The sequence below is a fragment of the Halichoerus grypus genome, chromosome 5 (genome assembly GCF_964656455.1).
Source record: "Halichoerus grypus chromosome 5, mHalGry1.hap1.1, whole genome shotgun sequence".
NCBI lineage: Eukaryota > Metazoa > Chordata > Mammalia > Carnivora > Phocidae > Halichoerus > Halichoerus grypus.
The window spans coordinates 110713409-110737517 of record NC_135716.1 but is presented as its reverse complement, the minus strand read 5'-3'; the positions used below and the strand labels follow the sequence as shown (position 1 = coordinate 110737517).

At 35.6% G+C, this 24109-nt stretch overlaps 1 protein-coding gene across 4 annotated transcripts in view; it reads left to right on the top strand.

The window, feature by feature from the left end:
* Positions 1 to 24109, top strand: part of FNBP1L (formin binding protein 1 like) — a 100924-nt gene that overhangs the window by 22963 nt on the left and 53852 nt on the right. The window contains exons 1-2 of one of the 4 annotated variants that reach the window (XM_078072741.1): positions 14547 to 14570; positions 23160 to 23275. In XM_078072741.1, the coding sequence (XP_077928867.1) occupies positions 14562 to 14570; positions 23160 to 23275 (125 nt within the window). In that variant the 5' untranslated portion in view covers positions 14547 to 14561. Of the gene's footprint in view, positions 1 to 14546; positions 14571 to 18626; positions 18889 to 23159; positions 23276 to 24109 lie in introns of those variants that run through there. The other 3 variants (XM_036118188.2, XM_078072742.1, XM_078072740.1) reach the window with 3 other exon arrangements.

The following is a 24109-nucleotide window of genomic DNA, read 5'->3' as shown; positions in this document are numbered from 1 at the left end:
ACTGCCTAAATTATACTTGTTTATGAAGCACTTGGCTGGCTCAGTTGGTGGAGCATGCGTCCCTTGATCTCGGGGTTGTAGGTTTGAGTCCCAAGTTGGGTGTTGAGATTACTTAAAAATAAAATCTTTTTTTTTTTAATTTAAATTTTACTTAGCATATAGTGCAATATTGGTTTTCTGGAGTAAAAATAAAATCTTAAAAAAAATTGTACTTATTTATATATATTTTGGACCGATGTTCCCAAATCCAACTGTACATGAAAATTCCTGGGTACGTAACTCCAGAGATTGATTCAGTAGTTCTGGGGTTGAGTCCCGGGTTTTGTTATTTTTAAAACTCCCTAGGTGCTTCTTAACTAACGATCATGTTTGGGAATCTTTGCTTTGGACTGTTGATTCTCAAATGCTGGTCTCACAACAAACATTTCACAAATAATTGCATAAAATGAGAAGAATAATACATGGTGATTTTTTTTTTAAATATAAGTTGCTAATACTAATTTAAAGGACTCTTACTCTGAAATTATATTTTCTTTTGGGGGATTGTATTAAATTATTTCTTTTATAAAATGATGTTAAGTGAAGGCAGTAATTTATGGATTTTATTTTTTAAAGTAAAGACATAAAACAAACACAGTGTTGACAGTCTTTTGTCATTTCCCAAATCTAATCTGAAATTGTAGTGGTCCATGAAATTCAAAAGTCCAGGAACCCCATGTCTTAGACTACTCAACTGCCAGGTCAGGTAACAAACCCAGGCAGTTTATCCAGGGGCCATTTCTCCCAGTTTGCCTTGGCTGTTCACTCTTCCTGCTTTGTACCCCAGATAGCCTCAGAACTATTCCCCATGCTTTATAACTTGGAAACTTGGAAGTGTCTCTACAGTGGGAACCTCATGTTAAAAAATTTAATATGAATAGGTCCTTACATTTTTTTATTGATAACAGTGATGATCATTAGACTGTGAGATATATGAATTTTTAGTAATTAAAAAATTTAAATTTAAAAACAGAAATGCAGTCAGCTATATTCATAGAAAAGTGAGAGTGTCAATACTTTTATAGAGTTGACTATTACCAAGAATTACAGTATTAGGTTTAGGGCCCGAATCCATGCTAAGATTTGGATATTGTATCTTTCAGCTTTTAGCAGTTTTATGAAGGAGAATGAACTTCCCAAGTTAGGCGGACACAACATTACACAGAATTTAGCCATTCAGAAATTCCTGGGGAGTGCTGAGATTTATATAGCAATTTTGAAAAATCCCAGAAATAATATTTCTTCTTATGGGAAGTTTAATTTTGACTCAGGTTTTCTCTAATTCATACAGTCACATTGACAGGAAATAATTGATGATTCAGACACATACTGAGGTTTGCTTTCCAAAAGGCAGCCATTGAATCATCAAAATTTGTAACTCTTCTAAATCTCTTCATTTCACACTTCCCTAAAGTACTGCAGTTCTTCACAGTTTATGATTTTACTGAACTCGGGACGATTTAGCAAGGAGAAATGAGTAAACCTCTATTAGCCATAATACCAATAATACTAATGCACATCGTACCAGCCTGAGTCTGAATACAAATACAAATCATTAATGCTTTTGTCTTTTCTGCAGTGTCAAATGGAAAGGCTCCCAACTTTGTACCCCTCACAAACCGCTCAACTTCTGAGAACCCATTCCTCTCTATACAAAATAAGGATAATACCACTGACTTCATAGGTTTGTGGGTTAAATGAGATAATGCACATAAAGTTCCTCCATGCTTTGGGGGCACTGGAGTGTACATCCCTTGAAGTATCTTTATACATCCTCACTCATGAACCCTGGGGGCCCTACAAGTCAGGTCTCTCAGGATCTTTTAATTCTAAATCCTCCTAATTTATTTTATTTATTTATTTTTAAAGATTTTATTTATTTATTTGACAGAGCACACAAGCAGGGGCAGCGGCAGGGAGAGGGAGAAGCAGGCTCTCCACTGAGCAGGGAGCCCGACATAGGGCCCAGTCCCAGGACCCTGGGATCATGACCTGAGCCAAAGGCAGATGTCCAACTGACTGAGCCACCCAGGTGCCCCCAAATCCTTCTAATTTAAAGAAGCAGCTTATTAAATCTCTTCAACAAGTTTCTACGTAATAAAGTTTCCAGACTGTTTCCAAGAGCAAACAGTGGTTTAAGGTAGAACTGTGAAAAAAAATTCATAATCCTGATGATCACTTCTTCTGATGCCTGTTATTAATAATCTTACCTGTGTTACCATAGAATCACTCCCAAATAAGTGCTACAGTAGAAGAGGTACATAACCAATAAGTAGCTGAAGCTTCCACTCTTTTGTTGTAGGTGTCTCTCCATATTGTAGAACAGACTTCTTAATTTCTATATAAGCAGTTAGATAGGCCTCAGTTTAAGTAGGCCTATATAGGAGATTTTGGCTAAAAATCTCAGACAGTCACTTGCTGAATACTACTCTCTGAATATTTTAGTGACCGCACACTTTAGACCCAATCTTCAGCACTACCAACCTGTCAATAGTCATTTGGTATTAATACCATCAGAAAGGAAGACAGTATTGACGGCTGAAATGATTAAGAATTTTTAAGAGGAAAATTCAGGAAACTAATGGACCATTAATTATGGGATAAAATAACAATTCTCAAAAAAATTTAATCAATTTAATAAGTCATACAAGCCTGTAATTGTGTTCTGTGCTTAAATGAAGGCATAGTAAAACTCAAGAGAAATTGAGATTCAAAACAGATTTTACCTCTGAGCTGGGAATACAACAAAAAGTAGCAGACTGCTATCCATTTATAATATCTTTTTAGCACTTTATTGTATTTCCTTGCCACCTGTGAATAAACAGTCTAATTCTGAATAACTGTTGGTCATTTTCCTCAATCCTTTTCGGAAGTAGAGAAATAAATTGAAAGAAAAAAAAAGGGAAAGTATTTGTATGTAAAATTTCAATCTATTCCATTTGAATACAAATCTACCAGAAAAACAAGAGTGCTAACCTGAAAGTTTTTTGTTTGCCTTATTTCCAACTTTTCTTAGCTGCTAACCCTCTTTTAATTGTTATTCTAAATATATGACGTAATTTACATTAACAAGTACAAGTCATTCCTTTTCTGTTGACAGTCATTTTGCTGTAGACATTAAAAGTCTAGGTAAGAATTTTAATAGTTCCTCTTTAAATTTATCTCACAGATACAATACTTGTTAGTACATCTTCATGTGCAGTATAAGGTTTACTCCAGTGCTCTTTTAGGAGTAAAAAAGGATCAATCTTAATAGGAAGTTTTTTTTAAAAAGTCTGAAGTTATGTATTATTCATTCAGAGTACTATGCACAGTGATGGTATATGGGAATGAAAGCTAGTATTAACTACCCCACCTGCTCATAAGCCAGTTTTTTTGAGGTTGAAGTAAGAATCCTATAGAATCAATATGAAAAGGGCAAGGTGGCCATGTAAATTTAAAGTGGTATTAATAGTACCTATTTTATGTTAACATGCAAGAGAATTCATTTACTTGACCATTTACCTTTTACTCAGTGCCTACCAGCAATAATATAATTGCATTACATACAAGAAAGAATAAATAGCTAAGTCATGTATGTTTTCTGAATATTCCTGCTTTTGGATCTTAGAGACTCTTCTGAGTAGGTTAATGTACACTACTTTTGTACCATATAAAAATTTACTTTAATATTAACAATTATAATTTCTTGATTCTACGGATTAAGATTTTCCCATACTATTTAGAAAATAAGCCATAAAAGTTCAGTCTGGGCCAGTTCTGCTTCTTCCAAATATAATAGAGCATATATAGATATAGCTAAATTATTTCAGTACTTAAACCATAATTATATGCTAAGAATAATATGAGGTCACTCTTTGGAGTTATTCCCATGAATATACCAACAACTAAGTAATTCTTCAGATTAGATTAGGGCCAGGAAGCCCATTTGCTCTCTAAATAATATAGTCTTTGAGCATTTACTTAATTAAGTGTACTCATTTTTTTTTTTTTTAAGATTTATTTATTTTAGAGTGTGGGGGTGGGGGCAAAGGGAGAGGGAGAGAGAGAGACTCTCAAGGAGATTATCCTCTGAGTGAGGAGCCCTACACAGAGCTGATGTGGCTTGATCTCGTGACCTGAGATCATGACCGAGCCGAAATCAAGAATCAGTTGCTCCGGGAGCCTGGGTGGCTCAGTCGTTAAGCGTCTGCCTTCGGCTCAGGTCGTGATCCCGGGGGCCTGGGATCGAGCCCCGCATCGGGCTCCCTGCTCAGCGGGAAGCCTGCTTCTCCCTCTCCCACTCCCCCTGCTTGTGTTACCTCTCTCGCTGTGTCTCTCTCTGTCAAATAAATAAATAAAAGATTAAAAAAAAAAAAAAAAAGAATCAGTCGCTCAATGAACTGAGCCATCCAGGTGCCCCCTAAGTGTACTAATTTGAAGGAAGAAAACAGGAACAACTAAAACATCTGTATCCTTAATTCAGCTGTTACTCAGCTCTATTCCCTTGGACAAATAGCATAATCTTGGCTTCAGTTTTCTCATCTGTAAATAGAGAGGCTGACCTTTGATATCCCTTCTAGACATATGATCTGTGATTAGATTTCATACTTAAATTGTGCTCACAATTTTAGATTTAAGAGTCTGAAATGGGGGAAAGGGAAAGAGGCTAGGATAAAAAGGAAAATGAACTCAGGGGGAAGAAAGCCAAGAAATCAGAGATTATGCAAAGGGATGCTTAGTACTGTTCTGGAGAATGTTCATATTAAACATTTGAATGCGTATATATAGGGACTGGTTCTGCTCTTGACTCTACCGTTTGTTAATCATGTTCTTTGGTCTGAGGACAGAGGAGAAAATGTCTGCTCCAGGGGATTGATACTGTATTATTGGTGTGAGGGTAGAGGAACATTGGCAGGAAGTTGTCCAGGATAGAAGGTAGCAGGGACAGGGATGAAAGTTGATGACCAGAGAATTTGAGCCAGGGCAAAAGAGTATAACATAAAACTAGATTTAAAGTAGTTAATCCTGGGGCACTGGGTGGCTCAGTTGGTTAAGCGTCTGCCTTCAGCTCAGGTCATGATCCCAGGATCCTGGGATCGAGCCCCACATTGGGCTGCCTGCTTGGTGGGGAGTCCACTTCTCCCTCTTCCTCTACTGTTCCCTCTGCTTGTGCTCTCTCTGTCAAATAAATAAATAAAATCTTAAAAAAAAAAAAAAAGTAGTTAATCCTATTCTGTAGTCTCAGCTTTACCCTTAAGTAACCACTGAATGACCCTGAGCTCAAGTTTGAGATTTGGGAAGCAGAGCAGTGCTAAACAAGAGGCTAATGTGAAGCAAGTGAAAATCAGTAGGATCCTCAAATTACAAAGAACTGTGAAATGAGAGGGACAGGTGGGAAGATGGATCATCAATATAGATGCTATGGTATTGTCAGAAATTGTAAAATTAAAGAAGATGTTAGATAATTTACAGGTGTAGTCCTTGCTTTGAACGTTGTTTCATAGAACGGATATGTCCTGATAGTATGTAAATTTATTTTGGATCAGTAGAATCATTTTAAAGGTATTTTAAAAATTTATTTTAAAGGTCTACAGAGAACAGTTATCTTGTAATTTAAGTGTCTTGTAAACATGGCATCTATATGTTGAGTTTGCTTAAAGACATAAAACCTGTATGTTGATGCACGTTCAGATATACAAATCTGACCACTGAAAATTAACCATCACTGCAGTATTTAATTATTCTGAGTATTATTCTGAAAATACTAGCCAATGAAGTTAAAGAGAAATTGTGATTATTTAATTATTAACTCTCCTTCCCACTAAATATTTTTGCTCACATTATGTCCCTACTGCCAAGCTCAGCACTCTTTCACTTGTTGAATAAATGAATAATAATAGACACCAGTACCAAGCACTGTGTTGAATGCTTTATATCATTTAATGTTCTCACTTTGGAGTCCTGTAATTACACCAGTTTTATAGTTGTGGAACCTGAGGCTCAGGGGTCAAGAGCTACTAAATAATACTAGTGGATGTGGGGGGCATGTGGGTGGCTCAGCCCATTAAGTGTTTGACTTTGGCTCAGGTCATGATCTTGGGGTCCTGGGATCCAACCCTGTGTGGAGCCCCGCATTGGGCTTCGCACTCATCTGGGAGCCTGCTTGTCCCTCTCCCTCTGCCCACCCCCCCAACTCATGCACGCACGCTCTCTCTCTCCCTCTCTCAAATAGTCAAATCTTGAAAAAAAAACAACAAAAAACCCCTAGTCTAGGTGGGAAATACAAAGAATTATAAATAGATCCTGCACTTAAGAGCTTGTAGTCTACTGAAAGCTGAATAAATGCTTTAAGTGAACGCAGGAAACATTAGTAGTCTGCATAGTTATTGAAATATTGATGTTTGGTCTGATATATCATGTGCTATTTTAATGTATTGATGTGCCACTATTTTTGTTAGTATAATACAGTTATTTTGGAATCTAAAAAATCTGAATCATTTGCATCTTGAGATGTAACCAGGTAGTTATATATGTACTCCACAGTAGAATTTCAGATTAAACAAAGGTCAGAGTTCTATAATTACATACTTTTCAAGAGGAAAACGAAAATCATTGATAAAGCGTAACTCTGTAGCAAGAATAATTGTAATTTAATTCAGAGAATATGAACATGAAAGTACAAAAAATGATGTATAGGTAAATGTGTTGGAACCCCCATCTCTACATGATGAAACTAAAGGAGATAAAGACCAATCTACAAATTTTTTTTGAAGTAGAAGCTATAACTTTCTAACAGTAAAAACGATTTTAGTTCCTGTTAAAAGACAGTTCAAAAGATTTTCTCAAAAGCTATTCACGAGATGAGATTACTTGAAGATTAAAGCATCATAGGAAAATATGTGGTGGTAGCTTGTAGCTATCTCCTCACTGCTCTCTTCAGGCAGAAAGTGTATCAGCAGCTGGAAAACTGCATAAAAATATGTACAACAAAAAAATGTTATTGGCTCTTTCAATGAAAGATTACTTTTAAAAAGTCAAATGAAATTTTATTTTCAGGTGTCATAATTAAGTGATCATCAGTGTATGTACTGTTCAGTTTATTTTAGAATATTTTTATTAAATGTGCTAGTTTATGTTAAAAATAACCATGTGTGTTTTACATTGTTTTGTAAATTTATATTTATGAAAGTTGCCATTTTGTGATGTTTAGTGTTATATTTATAAAAATGTATTTGTAGTCTATATTTTAATTTTTTAAAAAAGATTTTAGAGAGCATACGCATGCAGGGAAGAGGGGTAGAGGGTGGAAAGGGAGAGGGAAAGAATCTCAAGCAGACAATGCATGGAGTGGTATGTGGGCCTTGATCTCATTACCTTTAACCAACTGAGCTACCCAGGTGCCCCCGTAGTCTATATTTTAAATGCTTTAGTTTCACTGATTTTTTTTTCACCTGTTTTTTTTTAAGGAGTTACTAAATTGTGAACACTTCAAAATACTGGTATTAAAACTGATGTTTCTATGGTAAGTGAAGTAAATGCCAAAATAAATAAATACTGGTATTAAAATTAGTATTTTAGTATTAAATTCTGAAAATATTTTTGTAGTAGAAACTACATATTCATTGCATACATTCTTTTGCATGTTGGGTATATTGTGCAATAAAAAGAAAAATACAGAATTGAAAAAAATGTACTGCATAGGCTGTACCTTAGATTTGGGTATTCAGAGAAAAGAGGAATTTTGTGTATTTTATTTTATTTTTCATTTCTTGTTTTTTTTTTTAAAGTTTATTATTTTTTTGGTAATCTCTATACCCAGTGTGGGGCTCAGACTCACGACCCAGAGATCAAGAGTCGCATGCTCTTTTGAATTTGGTTATTTTAGAAGTATATAGATTAAGGTCTTTAAAATTTTGTGACTTTTCTGAAAATATTTTGTATCAAGTTTTGTATGTGCTGTTCTTTAGAAATTTGTAGCTTATAATGATGTACTGAATGGTGACTAACATAATTTAAAAAAAAAATTTGTAGCTTAAAAAAACCCTTCGAGTGTGACTTACCAAAGAATCACATCATTTGCTTCCTTTGTGCACATAGTGAACTATTCAGAAGTTAACCGGATGTTTTTCTTTCTAATGGCCACTTTTTAATTTTTTAAATTTTAATTCTGATATAATTAACATACAGTGGCATATTACTTTCAGGTATGCAGTATAGTGATTCAACAATTCTATACGTTACTCAGTGCACATCATGATGAGCTCATTATCAGGGAGCTTCACCTATTTCACCCATTTCCTTCCCCTACCTCCCCTCTGGTAACCATCAGTTCTCTATATTAAAGAGTCTGTTTTTTTGTTTGTGTCTCTTTTTCTTTGTTCATTTGTTTTGTTTCTTAAATTCCATGTATGAATGAAATCATATAGTATTTGTCTTTCACTGACTTATATCATTCGGCATTATACCCTCTAAATTCATCCATGTTGTTGCAGATGGCAAAATTTCATTCTTTTTTAAGACTGAATAATATTCCAGTGTGTGTGTGGGGGGGTGTGTGTGCGCGCACGCGCGTGCATATCACATCTTCTTTATCCTTTCATCTATCAGTGGGTAGTTGGGCTGCTTCCATAATTTGGCTATTGCAAATAATGCTGCAATAAACATAAGGGTGCATGTATCTTTTCAAATTAGTGTTTTTGTATTCTTTGGGTAAATACCCAAAGTGGAATTACTGGATCATATGGTAATTCTATCTTTAATTTTTTGAGGAACCTCCATACAGTTTTTCACAGTGGCTGTACTGGTTTGCATTCCCACCAGTGGTGTACTAGGGTTCCTTTTTCTCCACGTCCTCACCAACACTTGTTTTTGTGTTTTGATTTTAGCCATTTTGATAGGTGTGAGGTGATATCTCATTTGTGGCTTTGATTTGCATTTCCCTGATGATTGCCGTTGAGCATCTTTTCATGTGTCTGTTGGCCATCTGGACGTCTTCTTTGGAGAAATGTCTGTTCATGTCTTCTGCCTATTTTTAGTTGGATTATTTGATTTTTTGGTGTTATGTAAGTTCTCTATATATTTTTGGATACAAACTCTGTCAGATACGTCATTCGCAAATATCTTTTCCCATTCAGTAGGTTGCCTTTTAGTTTCCTTGATTGTTTCCTTCACTGTGCAGAAGCTTTTTATTTTGATATAGTCCCAATAGTATATTTTTAATTTTGTTTCCCTTGCCTCAGGAGACATATCTAGAAAGAAGTTGCTGTGGCCAGTGTCAGAGAAATTTTTGCTTGTGCTCTCTTCAAGGATTTTTATGGTTTCAGGTCTCACATTTAGGTCTTTATTCCATTTTGAGTTTATATTTGTGTATGGTGGAAGTAAGTGGTCCAGTTTCATTCTTTTGCATGTAGCTAACCAGTTTTTCCAACACCATTTGTTGAAGAGGCTTTTTCCTGTTGCATATTCTTGCCACCTCCTAAAGATTAATTGACATTATATAATTGTGGGTATATTTCTGGGCTCTCTGTTCTGTTATCTGTGGGTCTGTTTTTGTGCCAGTACCATACTGTTTGATTACTACAGCTTTGTAATATAACTTGAAGTCTGAAATTTTGATACTTCAGTTTTGTTCTTTTTCAAAATTGCTTTGGCTGTTCAGGGTCTTTTGTGGTTCCATACAAATTTTAGAATTATTTGTTACAGCTCTGTGAAAAAAGCTGTTGGTATTTTGATAGGGATTGCATTAATGGACATTTTAACATTGTATTAAAGGCATTATTATAAAGCATGGAATATTTTTCCATTTGTGTCATCTTCAGTTTCTTTCATCAGTGTTTTATAATTTCCAGAGTACAGGTCTTTTACCTCCCTGGTTAAGCTTATTCCTAGGTTTTTTGTTATTTTTGGTGCAACTGTAAATGGAAAATTTTTTTTGTTGTTTTTTCTGCTGCTTCATTATTAGTGTATAGAAATTAATGGATTTGTGTATATTGATTTTGTATATTGAGACCTTAATGAATTCATTTTTCAGTTCTAGTAAAGGTTTTTGGTGGAGTCTTTAGGATTTTTTATATGCGGTATCCTGTCATCTGCAAATGTTGACAGTTTTACTTTTTCCTTACCAATATGGTTGTCTTTTATTCTTTTTTCTTGTCTGATTGCTGTGGCTAGGACTTCCAGTACTATGTTGAATAAAAGTGGTGAGAGTGGACATCTATATCTTGTTCCTGATCTTCGGGGAAAAACCCTCAGTTTTTCACCATCAAGTATGATATTAGCTGTGGGTTTTTCATATATGGCCTTTATTATATTGAGGTATGTTCTCTCTAAACCTACTTTGTTGAGGGTTTTTATCATGAATGGGTATTGTACTTTGTCAAATGTTTTTTCTGCATCTACTGAGATGATCGTATGGTTTTTATCCTTTATTCTGATGTGAATGTATCATGTTGATTGGTTTGCAAATACTGAACCACCCTTGCACCCCAGGAAATAAATTGCACTTGATCGTGGTGAATGATTTTTTAAATATATTTGTTGGATTTGGTTTGGTAATAGTTTGTTGAGGTTTTTTGCATCTCTCTTCATCAGAGATATTGGCCCATAGTTCTCTTTTTTTGGTAGTGTCTTTATCTGGTTTTGTTATCAGGGTAATGCTGTCTTCATAGAATAAATTTGGAAGGTTTCCTTCCTCTTCTATTTTTTGGAATAGTTTGAGAAGAACAGGTATTAACTCTTCTTTAAATGTTTGTTAGAATTTACCTGTGAAACCATCTGGTCCTGGACTTTTGTTTGTTGGGAGTTTTTTGATTACCAGTTCAATTTCATTGGTGGTAATTGTTCTGTTCAAATTTTTTGTTTCTTCCTGATTTAGTTTTGGGAGGTTATATGTTTCTGGGAATTTATCCATTTTTTTCTAGCTTGTCTAATTTGTTGGCATAAATTTTTAATAATATTCTCTTATAATCCTTTGTATTTGTGTTGTTGTTATTTCTTCTCTTTCATTTCTGGTTCTGTGTTGTGTATAATTTGAGTTCTTTCTCTTTTTTTTTTTTTCTTTGATGAGTCTGGCAAAAGATTTATCTATTTTGTTGATCTTTTCAGAGAACCAGCTCCTGGTTTCATTGATCTGTTTGTTTTTTCAGTTACTATATCATTTATTCCTTTTCTAATCTTTATTATTTCTTTCCTTTTACTGGTTTTAGATTTTGTTTGTTCTTCATTGTCTAGCTCCTTTAGGTGTAAGGTTAGGTTGTTTGAGATTTTTCTCACTTTTTTTTTTTTTTTTTTGAGCTTTTTCTCACTTCTTGAGGTAGGCCTGTATTGCTCTAAATTTTCCTCTTAGAACAGCTTTTGCAGCATCCCAAAGATTTGGAATGTTGTGTTTTCATTTTCATTTGTCTCCATGTATTTTTTTATTTCCTCCTGATAACTTGGTTGACCCATTCATTGTTTAGTAGCATGTTATTCAACCTATCTATATTTGTGTTCTTTCCAGATTTTTTCTTATGGTCGATAGCTAGTTTCATAGCATTGTGGTTGGAAGAGATGCATGGTATGACTTCAGTCTTTTTGAATTCAGGATCGTGTCTTACCATATATCTTCATGAGGACCACTTCTGTTGAATTCCAGGTAAAGGTGTTTAACTGCCTATTCAACATATCTTGGATGTCTAAGGATATCACAAACTTAACTGCCTAAAACCAAAACTTTTGTCTTCCCCTTGACCAGACTTGTTTACTTAATTGCTTGATTAGTTCAAAGCAAATTTATCCTTCTAGGTCATGGTGCTCAAAATTGATGTCTCTCTTTCACAACCCACACTGAAAACGTCAGAAAATTTTGTTGCCACTGCCTTCAGAATATATCCAAAATCTTACCACTTTTCACTCTGCTCTTCTACCCTGGTCCAAGCTAACCTGATCTCTGGTATGGATTATTGCAGTAGCCTTCTCCAAAAGTCTCCCTTGCCCAGAATCATTTTTTTTTTTTTTTAAATCAACATAGAAGCCAGAGTGATCTGTTTAATAATCTGAGTCAGGTCATGTTAGGCTTATGCTCAAGAACCTCCAGTGTGTTTTCATCTCAGTCAGTGTTAAAGCCAGTGTCCTTATGGTGGGAGATAAGGCTTGTGCAATCTGCATTCTGACCCCATACACTTCCCATTTTAACTTCTACGCTTCCCTCTGTTCATTCATCTGTGGCTTGCTTATTCAGCTTCTTACTCTTCCTGGAATACATCAAGCATATGCAGGCTCAGGGTCTTAAACATTTAAACAACTACACCTGAAATTGCACTCATTTTTCAGGTAGGCTGAAACACTAAGGCTGTGGCTGGTGTATCCAAAGTAGTAAGCAGGAGGGCAGAATAAAAGCACATAGGTGTTCATGGTAAAAATAGAGTTGGAGAATGAGGAATTATCTTCTGATTGTGTCTTTTATTCAGGTAGGAAGCAAGGTTATTGGCTGAGAGTGAAATGGATAGAAAGTGGTGTGAATTTAAACTGAAAGAGGGTATAAGATAGTTGGCTGGGATAATGGGATGGGGAATGGGTTCAGGCTAAGTAGTATTTAAGCCTTTTGGGTTGATAAGCACACATTTCAAAGTGTGACCAGTCAGTATGGTTGGTTGGTTGGTTGGTTGGTTCTTCTGCCTGTCTGTCCTTCCTTCCTTCCCCGCCCCCCCCCCCCCACCTTTTTCCAGCAGCATGAGGAAGGGTTGGTAAAGAGTTAAGTATAAAACCAGGGTTGAAATTTGACAAAGCAAGAGAGGGCAAAGACAGTATAGGCTCTTTGCATGGGGTGATTACAGTGATGGCTTATGGAATCCAAGCTGTGTCAAGATGGAAATGCAGACAGGAGGGGGATGAGCAATAGAAGTAATTTGTCAGGATCAGTGGATTGAGGTCTCTGTGGGGTCAAAAGTTACTCCCCCTGGGGCACCTGGCTGGCTCAGTCAGTAGAACATGTGATTCTTGATTTCCGGGTCATGAGTTCAAGCCCCATGTTGGGTGTAGAGCTTACTTTAAAAAAAAGTTACTGGCCTTGGGGTACTGGAGTTTGTGAGTTGGCAGACAGGGTTAGCCATCTGAGAATGAGAGTCTTGAAATTTATTGGAGGAGGAGATGTTGTAGTTATTGCTAATAACAATGGGGATGACCATTGGAATGAGTTGCTGAGATAGAGTGGAAGAGAAAGTCATGAGAAGAAAAGTAAAATAATGTGCTGTAGGGTATTGGAAATATTATCTGTATAGATTTTGAAGTCACTGAGAGCTTAATTTAAAATTTAATTGAAAATTAAAATGTAATAGGTAAGTTTTCCAAATATACAAGTTTTTTATCTATTTTTTAAAGAACGGGGGCACCTGGGTGGTAGTTCAGTTGGTTGAGTGGCTAACTCTTGATTTCGGCTTAGGTCATGATCTTGGGGTCCTGGGATTGAGCCCCGCATCAGGCTCCTTGCTCAGTGGGGAGTCTGCTTGAGGATTTTCTCTCTCTCCCCCTCTCCCTTTCCCCACCACTTGCTCTCTCTCACTCAAATAAACAAATCTTTTTTTAAAAAAAAAAAAAAAAACACAAGGAAACAAATCCAAATAATTAAGTTATTTATTTTAAAATTAAAGTATCCCTGTTTACTTTGGGGGTAGATGTTGTTGACTCTGAATTACAAATTGATTTTTTAAGCTCCATGAGACTTAAAAAAAGTTTCCAGTTTTGTATGAATCCAAGAATGAGAAAAGTCAGTTGTGTTAGATCTTAAAAATGTTTTTGGTAGTACTTTGGTATTCAGAAGTGCTAGAGAAACTTTGGCAGAAAACCAGAGCTATAGAGTAAGCCCAAACTAGGACAGCAAAGTCATTATTCTGGTTTTTAGTGAAGAAAATTGTTTTTTTTTTTTTTTTTTTTTTTTTTTTATAAATAGTTGTGACCCTTGGTGCTTTACCAAAAGTACTTTACTGGGACTTCATTTGGATGCAAGGCTGTGTCAAAGTAATTAGAAAAACAAGGATTGAATATAAAATAGTGACTTCTGAAAAAAATTACATTTTGTGATACAGAAAATACTTATTTTTAGTTAAATTGCATTAAAGATATAATTTTATAGATAAAAGTAAGGTGACTGAGTAAATTTAGTATTTATTATCACACATCACTATACAGTAGAACCAGTAGAACCTTGGAGCAACATGTAATTCATTTGATTTATGCTGAATAGTGTGGACATTTAGTTGGTGTTGATGCCAACTTTAATTTAGAATGTTTTCCTTGTGTTCCCAAATGAAAAGGTAAAATAACTTTAAACATTTTACAGAATTAAAAAACAATACCTGAAGGAAACAGAAAGTAATAGCTTTTTTGAATTTAAATATAAGATAACATTTAATTAGGGCATACCACTGAGGGGAGAGAGCACATTTCACAGAAGCTGTGTAAGAACGAATGTGTTGGAAAAGGAAGTGAGGGGTTAATGAAGGCAAGGAAATGGAAGAAGTTGGACTCTGCCAGTAGTCTAGAGTAAATCCATAGAAATAAGAGCAATGCTAAAGGTAGGAAGAATGGGGGAGTAAAGATAAATTGCCTGTTTTGATAACTGAATATTATTTATTTGTAATCCATAGGTGGTTTCAGAATACTGCTTAATTTCACTTCTTTAGCTTGTTTTGAGCGTTTCCTGACATTTTCCGCTATATAGTCCAAGGTATTTGCTGGCGTGGACTGGGGAAAAATGTGATCTCGGGCTTTGAAACTAAAGGGATTAGAGGGTTTTACCTATGAATACATAAGGCTTTATGATTGATTCTTATTTTTTGACTTAAGAGTTTTCTACTTTATTTTGTGTTAGTAAAAAATTAGCATTCCTCGATGTCCAGCCATGTTCTCTCATGCTTTTGGAGTTGTTCTGACCACTAACGATATGACTGCTCAAAAAGGCTGAACAACTTACCAGGGATCTTGTAAAGAGGGTTTAAATAGTCAATGTGTGTTTGTGTTAGGCAGTTTCTAACTTTGAGATTTTTTAATTTGTTCCTTTCATGGTGCTCAAAGCTCCCCAGTGACCCAGAAATTTTTTTCAAACCATCTATTTCTTTCCTGATGAAAGAAATGCATCATTTTTAGTAATAATATTCATAACAGTTACTCATTTGGTTATTAAGAATATAAGACTGGCAGTGATTTTAGAAGATAATCTTTCTAGCCCCATCCCATTTTGACTGCTAGCCAGCTATGGGCAAATCACTTAAGCATTCTGGGCACCAGCTTTTATATTTGTTTGGAGTCTACGATATTTATACTGTTTTTAAATGTATTGTAATTAATATATCTAGTTGAAAACCCAGATAGGTTATTCAATGGATTAAATAAAATTTATCTTTAAAATAAAGTGTTTCTTCTGCATTTTAAGTGTCATAACATTAAATCTATATTTGACGTAAATTCTTATTTACAGTTTGTGGATTGACTGAGGCAAAAAATCATTCATAATGTGGGTATATATGTAAAAGTACTTAAAATTTTCTATTTTAAGAGTTCTGTTTTTCAGAGGTACTTTTTTTCAATTCAGATTTTTTTCCCCAAAGTAGTTATTAAAACAGAGAACTTTGTTTCACTTTCAAACATGTGTATCTTGCCTTATCCTGCCTTTTAATGCTGATTGGTATGTTTTTCTAGCTGGCCTTTATTTGGGATCTATTTACTTAATAGGTATATGAAAATCTTAGTTAAACATAATTAACTCAATTATTTGGCTGTCTAATTTTTTACTTGTACAGTTGTCCAGTGATATTTTTGAATATTTTAAAAATAAGAGATTAAAAATTTTATCAAAAGAGATTTTATAGGTTGTAACTTAACCTTCAGTAGCTGAAAAATAAAATTTTACTATACTTTCTTAATATTCTGATTGGGCTTTAATACTTTTGTTACGGCGACCAACTCTAAAAATACCTTTTGGTGAGTTAATGTATATAGTCCAAGATTCTGTTCAGTGGAATTATAACATAAATTATTTTGAGTATTGGGGCACCTGGGTGGCTCATCGTTAAGCGTCTGCCTTCGGCTCAGGTCATGATCCCGGGGTCCTGGGATCGAGTCCCACTCGGGCTCCCTGCTCGGCGGGAAGCCTGCTTCTCCCTCTCCCACTCCCCCTGCTTGTGTTCCCTCTCTCGCTGTGTCTTTCTCCGTCAAATAAATAAATAAAATCTTTAAAAAAAAAAAATTATTTTGAGTATTGGAGGAAATAGGAATGACATTTAACTTTTTAAACAGTTTGACATAGGTCTTAGATACGAAGTTCTTTAGATTTAATTTTTCTTTGAGAATCCTGAAAGAGCTTGAAAGAGACCTGGGGGATATGTAAATTTGGACCAGTGTTCTTAATTTAATTTGGAAGGTGATTAACTAAAATAGAAAAGTAGAATTCTATGTGGATACAAGAGAAGGTAAAGATCACAAAAAGCAGTAAGACCATATAGTAGATTAGGGAGGACTTGATATAGGTCAGATGATAATGCATAATTTAAAGCAAGGGTCTTCAAAGTAGAGCACACAAGATGATCCACTTAGATAAGGAGAAAAGAGCTTAGAATTTTTACTTATATATGTTATCTAAAAAAGAAGAACTAGGGGCTAGCCCAACTAGGGTGGCTCAGTCGTTAAGCGTCTGCCTTCGGCTCAGGTCATGGTCCCAGGGTCCTGGGATCGAGGCCCGCATCCGGCTCCCTGCTCGGCGGGAGGCCTGCTTCTCCCTCACCCACTCCCCCTGCTTGTGTTCCCTCTCTCGCTGTGTCTCTCTCTGTCAAATGAATAGATAAAATCTTTAAAAAAGGGCGCCTGGGTGGCTCAGATGGTTAAGCGTCTGCCTTCGGCTCAGGTCATGATCTCAGGGTCCTGGGATCGAGTCCCGCATCGGGTTCCCTGCTCAGTGCAGGGCCTGCTTCTCCCTCTCCCTCTACCACTCCCTCTGCTTGTGCTCTTCTGTCTGTCTCTCTGTCAAATAAATAAATAAAATCTTAAAAAAAAAAAAAAAAAAAACTTTAAAAAAAAATAAAAATGAAAAAGAAGAACTGTAACACTTTACTAGTATTCTATTTTATTTTTATTTTTATTTTTTTAAAGATTTTATCTATTCATTTGACAGAGAGATGTGACACAGCGAGAGAGGGAACACAAGCAGGGGGAGTGGGTGAGGGAGAAGCAGGCCTCCCGCCAAGCAGGGAGCCGGATGCGGGCCTCGATCCCAGGACCCTGGGACCATGACCTGAGCCGAAGGCAGACGCTTAACGACTGAGCCACCCAGGCGCCCCCTTTACTAGCATTTTAAATATGAATTGACACTGGAGTCTTGTCTTTGACTTAAAGTTTCCTATAAAGAAATTGTGGGTTAAATATAATACTATGTGAGCATAGGCAAACAGTAAGAAATGACATGGCTGATGCTTCTCTTCCTAATACATTTGAGAACAAATATAAACAATGGTTATTAACAATGTGTATTAAAAAAGATACAGTGGCTGTATCATAATCATATGGACTAGATGTGGTTTCCCATAATGAGATTATTTGAAATATGGCTACTGATCTGTTACTAATGAAGCTTGCCCTGAATGTATTTTGTGTCTTATGATAATCAGATAATAATATGAAGCCATCAGAATAAGCAGGAGTTTGAAAAATAAGAACAGTTGTGACCTCTGCAGTTTCTTAGTGATATTTAATGTCACATGATCAAGAGTGTACTAAATTTCACTGAATTTGCTGGTAAATGTTTGGAAGCCTCCCTCCTTTTATTGTGGTAAAATACAGATAACATTTACCATTTTAAATGTACAATTTATTGACATTAATATATTCATGGTGTTGTACAGTCATCACCACCCTCCATCTCCAGAACTTTTTTCATCTTCCCAAACGAAACTCTACTCATTAAACAGTAACTCTCCATTCTCCCCTCAGCCCGTGGTAACCACATTTCTATTTTCTGTGTCTATGTATTTGACTACTCTAAGTACTTCATATAAATGAATCACAGTATTTGTTCTGACTGGATTATTTCACTTAGCATAATGTCTTCAAGGCTCATCCGTGTTATAGTGTCAGAATATCCTTTTAAAGGTTGAGTAATATTCCACTGTATGTATACACCATGATTTGTTTATTCATTATCTGTTAATGGACATGTAGGTTGTTTTCACCTTTTGGTTATTGTGAATAATGCTGCTATGAACATGAGTGTACTGGAATCCTCTTCAGATTTCAGACTTAGTGGTAAAAGCATGCTATTAGAAATACAGTTGCTCTTCCTTTTGTGGTAAAAATAGTGATATAATATATGTAAAACAACATGGTGACAGACTAATGATCTCAACAAATACTGTTAGAAGGCTCATAGGAAATACTCCTAAAGAAATATTTTAGAAAAAATTATATGCTGAAAGCATGGTTATACAGTTTGATTAAGGTATAGATGTTTCTAATATTTCAGTGTATGTTTTTAGATTGTTTCAATAATAAAGTGTATTTAGAACTACTTTTTTTGTGAACTGCTAAAGGAAAGATGTGTTGAAGATTTAATCTTTTTTTTTTTTTAAAGATTTTATTTTTTTGACAGAGAGAGACACAGCGAGAGAGGGAACACAAACGGGGGAGTGGGAGAGGGAGAAGCAGGCTTCCCACGGAGGAGGGAGCCCGATGAAGGGCTCGATCCCTGGACCCTTTGACCAAGGCCCCCCTGAAGATTTAATAGTAAATGATTTGAACAGTGTTTTATGAAGAAATCATATAACCAGTGATACAGCAGTGCACTGACTGGAATTTTAAAAAGGAAATGGGGATATGGTTGCAATTTATTCACTTCATCATTTATTGGTAAGCAAAAAAAGTGAAGCCAGAAGTTCACAGGATATTACAGCATATTTTTATTATGGTCATTTATAAAAATGGTCATTATTTTTAAAAATAATGCCTTTATAATACAGTAGATAGACTTTTTACGGTATCTTCAAATGAAATGGGGAGGGACCACTGAAAATCTTTGTTTCACACAGGTTTGTTATTCATCTCCTGGGTGTTTCAAATTTGTTGACCATTTCTTTCTTTCTTTTTTTTTTTTTTAAGATTTTATTTATTTATTAGAAAGAGTGAGTGAGAGAAAGAGAGCACAAGCAGGGGGGAGGGGCAGAGGGGAGAGGGATAAACAGACTCATCGCTGAGCAGGGAGCCTGATGTGGGACTCGATCCCAGGGCCCTGGGATCATGGCCTGAGCCGAAGGCAGACGCTTAACCGACTGAGTCACCCAGGCGCCCCCGACCATTTCTTTAATAAGTGGTGGTTAGTAATAACGCTTTCTTAGCAAGTATTTTTGAGAAAATTTAATCTGTTCCTTCAAGATAAGGAACATTTTAATAATGAGTGAATAGCTACTTTTCCAAAGAAGTTTGAACTGTGGAGAAAGCATTTTGATGATGAATGTTTGGGAATGCTTCCATCATTATATAATTTTGTTGCTGAAAATGATGTGTGTACCTGCAAATATTTTATCTGTAGTACCAACAGGTGTGTGTGTGTGTGTGTAGAGAAAATAAGAGAGATTGGTTTATAAGGAATTCAGTCACATGATTTTAAAGGTTTGGCAAGTCCAAACTCTGCAAGGTGGGCCCAGGGAAGAGTTCCAGTTGCAGTTCTAGCCCAAAGGCAGTGTGCTGGCAGTATCCCTTCTTGCAGGATAAAGGTCAGTCTTTGTTCTGTTAAGGCCTTCAACTGATTGGATGAGACCCACCCACATTACAGAGGGTAATCTGTTGTATTATAAATTCACCAATTTAAATATTAATCTCATCTAAAAAATGCCTTCACAGAAACATCCAGGATAATATTTGACCAAATATATGGGCAACATGGCCTAGCCAAATTGACACACAAAATTACATCACAGTTTCAGTGGAGTTTGAACTTACATGTTAAAAATATAAAGATGCAGTGCTCTCTGATTAGTTTGTAAAAATAACAGACTAACATCAAGAACATTTATTAGCCAAATTTTAACACAAACCGTTGTGTATTAGTGAATGAGATTGAAAAAGGATTTGGAAAGTATTGTCAGTAGTGAATTTTTTTCCACTTAGATCTTTAGATCTTTGTGGGGTGTCTTTTGTTTCTACAACTATGACAGCCACTAAAAACTAAATGTCGCAGTTTGGAACCAAGGGTTTAGATTTCTTTGCCATTAAATTTTTTTTTTTTTTTAAGATTTATTTTAGAGAGAGAGAGTGCGCGTGAGTGCATGTGTGGGCAAGTGGGGTGAGGGCAAAGGGGGAGGGAGAGGGACAAGCAGACTCTTCACTGAGCTTGGAACCTCACTCAGGGCTTGATCTCACAACCTGAGATACTGACCTGAGCTGAAATCAAGAATCCAGTTGAGCCACCCAGGTGCCCTGCCATTAAGTATTATACCAAGATTTTAGAAATAATGAAGCATATTTAATTCATTGATCTCACTAAAATTGTTAATATTTTAAAAAGTCACGGCCCAACGACTTTTGTTTGTTAAATAAGTTTAAAAAACTATTTAAAACTAATATTTACCTCATTTTCATTTTTTAAGATTTCTATTTTTATGGATTTCACAATTACATAATTTAATAGTATAGTTTATATAATTTATAAATAAACACATATAATGGGGATATTTGTTTAGATTTTTTACTGATAAGGGTCTGTAATTTTTAAAAATTGAAGATTTTATCTAGAAGATAAAGAGCTATTAATGTAAAATTTGATGAAGAAGCTGGTGGGAAGAAGCCTTTAAAGCATTTTGGGAAAATGAAGGGTGATTGCTTTAGCTTCAGACTGTTCCTTTTTGGGGGAACGTATTTTGTTGAGAGTTTTACAGTTTGAAAGGGAATTTAATTTATACTAGGAAATATTAATAATATGCCAGTTAAGTTCACTGGGCAGTGCATTCTCTTGCTGTTTTCAAGTCTACTTTAGAAGCCAAATGATAATGAAAAAGTTGTGTGAAAGAATAGAATTACAGTAGTAATGCCAAACTGTGATAACCAGATGAATTCTATTTCTGCTGTTTAGGTAGAATTTACCTTTACAAGTAGAATTTTAAAATGATTTAAGGTAGGGAAAGGGATAAAAGGCAAAGACTTGGAGATGATTTATTTGTAAATAACGAATCCTGTTAAACTATGGGTGATTTAGAAAAAGAACAATTAGGTAATAGAAAGGGATGATTTTTGAACATTTTATCAACATTATAGATTTTTGTTATGGGAGAGGGAGAAAGCACCAAGTTATTCATCAATCTGGAGATTATTCTTGAAGGATAGGAAATGATGGTTTCTTAGGCAACAGGTGGAAAGGAGTATCATTTGAGGATTGAAAGAGTTCTTCAGGACAATGATACTTGTGATGTATTAGTATCATGTTTACTGCATTGTAGAACACTTAGTAACATCATCATAACCCTGTTGAGGTGTGTGTCGGGACTCCCATTTTAAGATGGACAAAGTTTAGAGAACCTTGGTAACTTACCCACATCTGGGCAGAATTTGAACCCAGTTGTATTTGATTTTATTTAGCTTCATTGGGTGCCTGCTACGGTGCCAGGCATGGTACTTACGCCTTCGGATTTCAGAGTTGAATAATACGTGGTTTCTGCCCTCAATAGAGTATGGCAAGTAAATAAGATAGTAATTTTTTAACTTCTGCACAGCAAAGGAAACAGTCAAAAAAACTAAAATGCAACCTACGGAATGGGAGCAGATACTTGTAAATGACATATCCCATAAACGGTTAGTATCCAAAATAGATGAAGAACTTAGAAATCTCAACACCCCAAAAATGAATAATCCAATGAAAAAAATGGGCAAAAGACGTGAATAGATATTTTTCCAAAGAAGAACTACAGATGGCTGACAGACACATGAAAAGTTGCTTAAAATCACTGATTATCAGGGAAATGCAAATCAAAACTATGGTTATCACCTCATACCTGTCAGAATGGCTAAAATCAACAACACAAGAAACAACAGGTGTTGGCGAGGATGTGGAGAAAAGGGAACCCGGAACCCTCTTGCAGTGTTGGTGGGAATGCAAACTGGTACAGACACTGTGGAAAACAGTATGGAGGTTCCTCAAAAAGTTAAAAATAGAACTATTCTATGATCCAGCCATCACACTACTAGGTATTTACCCAAAGAATAGAAAAATACTAATTCAGAAGGATACATGCAACCTGATGTTTATAGCAGCATTATCTACAGTAGCCAAATTATGGAAACAGCCCAAGTGTCCATTGATTGATAAATGGGTAAAGAAGATGTGTGTATACACACACACACACACACACACACAAAAAGCCATAAAAAAGAATGAAATCTTGTCATTTGCAACAACCAGAGAGTATTCTAAGTGAAATAAGTCAGAGAAAGACAGATATCATATGATTTCACTCATATGTGGAATTTAAGAAACAAAACAAGCAAAGGGGGAAAAGGAGGGAGAGAGAGGCAAACCTAGAAACAGACTCTTAACCACAGAGAACAAACTGATGTGTTCCAGAAGGGAGGTGAGTGGGGGATGGGTGAAACAGATGATGAGGATTAAGGAGTGCACTTGTTGTGAAGAGCACTGTGTGATGTATGGAAGTGTTGAATCACTGTACTGTAGAACTGAAACTAATAATTACATTGTGTGTTAACTAATTGGAATTTAAATAAAAACTTAAAAGATCGTAACTTTGGGAGCCTTGGAGACCCATACAGTCTGAGAATTTAGGGCCATTTTCTGGAAGCCATAGTGCCTGAACTAAATCTCAAAGAAGGAGTAAGAGAAAATTGTAAAAAGGTGACCGGGGGGGAGGGTGTTGCATCCAGGGGAAACCACATATGTAAGGCATTTAGACATAAAGTAGTGTGAATTATGCTAACAAGATTAGCATTCTAAGAAATTTAGCATTTATAACGTATTTCTCTGTAGATCTTAAAGGATGAGGTGGGTAGAGACCAGAAGAGCCTAGATTTTTTTCCTTTTTTACCTCGTTGCCTGTCTGAATAAATATCAGAAGCTGATTAAAATATTTGTGGATAAAATTTTAGACTTTCAATGTGTTTTTACCTTCTTTTTCTAGGATCAGTTCGACAGCTTAGACAAGCATACACAATGGGGAATTGACTTCTTGGAAAGATACGCCAAATTTGTTAAGGAGAGGATAGAAATTGAACAGAACTATGCGAAACAATTGAGGTAAGTTAAAGTTTTTTCAGTTTTCAGAAATGAAATTACATTTTTAAGTAGTTGAGTATTAGATAAATTAAATTCTGGGGGTTTTTTTGGGTCGGAATTAGATTGAATTAGGTAACTGATTTTTTAAGTGATCAATTTAATTATTAAATCATTGCTAGTACCATAAGGAATATTGGCTAGCTAGATCATGAACAGACATCATTCCAGAAACATCTTAAAATCCTAAAATCAGGAAGCAAAATGCTAGGAAAAAGAAATAGCTGAGTAATACAGTTTTTCCCTGTAACTTTTTTGCTTTAGTAATCTTTCGAAAGCATTGACGATTTCTTCAGTTTCTCAGATCTTCAGCGTTTCTATAACTTGGAAATCCAAGTGTGTTGAGCTGCATTTCTGTCAAAAATCAGATATATTTCACTGATGAAAGTGATGTTGGAGTAGGTGTTAGAAGATAATAGTTTTAAAGGGAAAATTTTAGCCTTAAAACAAATGGAATTTATCTTAAGATTTTGTTCAAGTGGAAAATCATTGTTAGACTACAATTTGACAGTTTTTGCTAGAACTTAATAAAAATGGTGCTTGAGGGGCAGAGAGAGAGAGAATCTCAAGCCAGCTCCGCACTGAGTGTGGAGCCTGACACATCTCCATCTCACAACCCTGAGGTCAGGACCTGAGCTGAAACTAAGAGTCATTGCTTAACCAACTCTGCCACCCAGGTGCCCCAAGTTTCCAAGTTTTTCAGTGGAAGTGAGGAGAAGAAATAGAGACAATGCAGTGATGGCAGTATGAAGTGACAATAAAGGAAGAGTTTAAAATATTATAAAAAATGGATGAAAA